At 38.9% G+C, this 3,696-nt stretch overlaps 1 protein-coding gene across 1 annotated transcript; it reads right to left on the minus strand.

The window, feature by feature from the left end:
• Positions 1-1,310: 1,310 nt before the first annotated feature.
• LOC138789205 (piggyBac transposable element-derived protein 4-like) lies at positions 1,311-3,011 on the minus strand. Its single transcript, XM_069967812.1, has one exon. The coding sequence runs from the start codon at positions 3,009-3,011 to the stop codon at positions 1,311-1,313; it is 1,701 nt and encodes a 566-aa protein (XP_069823913.1).
• Positions 3,012-3,696: the final 685 nt, after the last annotated feature.

Consider the following 3,696-nt stretch of genomic DNA (forward strand, 5'->3'; position numbering starts at 1 on the left):
GTAGAAGTTGGATGCCACCCTAGGGAGTGCTGGAAAACATGCATGCAGTCTATGGTTTTTTGAGGACTCCCTAGGATGGCATCTCACCTCTGCAGTTGCTGGTAGTCAAATGCTGAGCGTTCGGATTCAAAGAATGTTGCGCAACCTGAACAGTTCAGCCTCTTCACTCAACAATATTTAGGAGTGTTCTTCATTAATTTAGGGGTCTGGTCAGGTCTAAACCTTATTCACGTGTCCTGTTTGGGTCCAAAATTGATTCAGGGGTCTGGTCTGGCATCACCATTAAGTCAGGTTTTGAATTTTATGAAAGGGGAAATCCAGCGCTACAAAAACATTTCCACCTTCTTCCAGAGACAGCACCACTCTTGTCTCCAGTTTGGGTGCAAGTTTTGCAACTTAGTTCCATTAAACTGAATGGAACTTAATTGCAAACTACACCTAACTTGGAGACAAGAGTGGTGTTGGACATGTTGACATGTTTTTGTAGCCCTGGATAACCTGTTTAAAATGGTTTTGGTTCAAAATTGCAAAAGGGGTCTGGTATGGGTACTGAATTTCAAAAGGGCCCAAAAAATAAAAAAAAAGTAAAAAAAAAGTAACAAAAGGATAAGTAAATCACCCCTCCCAACCTGCACTGATCCTTCTTTCAGCCTCAGGTTGGCACATCATTCTTTCTTCTGACATTATGTGATGACTATAGTCCATCAGCGTCGTCAGAGTTCCCGGGTCGTACTTCTGGAATTATGTTTTCCATCTTCAATACCAGGAGTGCGACCTATGATCGCTCGGTCCACTGTTTGGCTGCAATGGTCAATTGAAATCCATTCCAAAAAGGAAGACCGAAGGTTGAATCGAGGATAAGCATAGGATGAGAGCAATGAGCTTCTTTGTTGATATTTTTATTTGTTTGGGACTTTAAAACTCAAATCCCTTTAAGTGTCTGATCTGGGGTACAAAATAATTTACGGGTCTAGTTTGGGCTCTGCATCAAGTAAAGTGTCTCGTTCAGGATCTGTTTTTTTTTAACCCTAGAATGCGTGACATCAGAAATCTTCATATTAACGTGTTGGGGGCCTTTTAGGCCCCCATGCGAATCACATGGAAAAACACACTTATATAAAACTTCTACAAGTTTATTTTAAAACTGCTAAATAAAATATGACTAGTAAACAAAATTTTACTAATTTTTCACAAATAAAACCAAAAAAATTATTTTTTTCCAAATTTCTCACAAACATATGAAAAAACGCATAGAATTCTATACCAAACTAGCTGCAGCTACATTTCTATTATTTTTCTTTTCTATTCTATTAGTCTTCCAAACAATTTTGACAAGTTATTTTTTCGGAAGAATGTTCTTTGCAGACATTTTCCTTACAAATTGAACAAAATCTCTCAGTTTTCCTTTCTACGTTTCTTGGACACATGAAACAGCGCTTTCTTTTTCTTTCTCCTGGCCCTGGAATCATCTGAAACTGTACGCCACACCGTTTCATTGCTTCTTTAGTTTGCTTTATCAAGCCTTTCACGTCACTTCGCTGTATCATGTGAGGCATTACAAGCTCATGACAAAGGTCCTTCAAAAATAGGCGTCTCCTGTCCTTCCTCCGTGCATGGAATTCTGGATGATTTTCTGTATAAATGATGAATGAATTCAGGGCTGCTACATCAAGCATATTTGAAAAAAGTACTACAGGCCATCGTTTTGTTTGCCTCTTGCATGAATATTCTCCCACCATCTCATCCATTTTGTCTACACCTCCTTTAGTTTTATTGTAATACAGGATGATTTCTGGCTTTAATTTTCTGTCATTGCTGTCAATACTGCAATTGTGATGCATGGTACTGAGTAAAATCACTGATTTCTCCTTCTTTGCTTTGTAAGATACCAAAGTCGCTTTGTTATTGAATTCAAAGACACTCTCATAAAGTGCTCGCTGACGATTGTGTTTCAGTGCTTCTGGAATTTCTCGGCGGTTTGCCTTGATAGTACCAACAAGTGTAATATGTTTTTGAAGCAGAAAATTGCCTAGTTCAACATTGGTGAAATAATTGTCCATGGTAATGTTTCTACCTGAACTGAATATTGGAACAGCAAGAGTTTTGACAATTTCAGACCCCAGATCCTTCTGTGCTGGTGCACCAACCTCTTTGCCACAGTAGATTACGCCATTTATGCCATAATAACATGCCGAATCACACATCCAGAAGATTTTGATTCCATATTTGGCTGGCTTGCTGGGCATGTATTGTATGAACTTGCAGCGTCCTCTGAACGGTACAAGTTGCTCATCTACTGTAACATTAGCACTAGGATTGTAAAGTTTGGTGCAATTTTTGATAAATATGTTCCAAATATAACTGATAGGGGCTAATTTGTCTGTTTCAAACCTCAATGCACGTGTTCGCTTATCATCAAATCGAATATGTCTTCTAATTTCCTCATATCTGTCCACTGACATTGTCGCCTTATAGTGTGGATCAGAAAGTGGGTCCAGAAATAATTCTCGTATAGGAACATCATACGATTTTTGACTTCCTGCCAGCAGTAAAAGTCCAATGTATGCATAAAGTTCCTCTTTTGAGATATTTTTCCAGGACTTATTTTTTGCAGAAGCAATACGTCTTCCTTCTAGGTTTGAACATAAAAGGACCTCTTCTGCCATATTGTCAGAAAAAAAAGTACAGAATACGTCTTTAGGGGAAAAGTACCTGGGACTTCCCACGGCTCCTTGAGCCTGTCTCACAATATTATGGATTGCAGTACGTCCGACTAATGTAGGTTTACTGTCCCAAAAAATATTCGTTTTGGATGTTCTACTTATCACTTCTTGAGGATCCACTGTATTCACTTCTTCATCATCAGAAGAAGAAGAATCACTTGAGGATGTTTGATTCTCTGGTGGCAGGTACTCGTCATCGGACAAAGATAGTTCACTTTCATCATCACTTTGAAACATAATTGCTTCAATCTCTTGGTCAGTCAGATGCTTGGTGGAAGACTGCGCCATTGCTGACTAGATGTTAGCCAACTATGAAAAAAACAATGAACACAATCAAGATTGTCCACTCTTTGCTTGTGTGTGACACACTGTAAGGGTAATGTGCCCCCTCCCTCCTCTCACCCTCAGCAGCTCTTACCTTTTATACTTTATTTTAGGTGGTGTACAATTCTCTGGATGTCTTTAGCTCAATAGCTTTACCATTTGCAGGCTTCTTAGAATCAGAGAAACTGAAACTGAATCAGTCTTCCTCTCAACATCTTATCTTATCTCAGGTCCTTCACAATTAGCTCACAGTGTATGCTGTCGTCATTACTCTATACACAGCTCATTACTGTATTCCGAAGGACCTGAGATGATGTCATGGCCTTACCACTCCTTCACAAAATCACATGACATCCTCATATGGCATTATCCACACCCTGGCCCCCCCACCAGCATTACTGAGTACAAATAAAGTAACTTGAGACACAAACACTACTGAGAAAATGATAAAATATACATGGGGGCCTAAAAGGCCCCCAACACGTACAGATGTGGTTTTCACAAAAAAAGCATTGTTACACCGAAATGCCTATGAAAAAAAATTATATGAACAACTGGATATTACCAAAAACGACATACTTGAGGATTACCTGGAGTTTCAAAATTCTAACTTAAGTAATTTTGCAGATAATAGCAAAAAAGTAAGCAT

Source organism: Dendropsophus ebraccatus, chromosome 4 (genome assembly GCF_027789765.1).
Source record: "Dendropsophus ebraccatus isolate aDenEbr1 chromosome 4, aDenEbr1.pat, whole genome shotgun sequence".
NCBI lineage: Eukaryota > Metazoa > Chordata > Amphibia > Anura > Hylidae > Dendropsophus > Dendropsophus ebraccatus.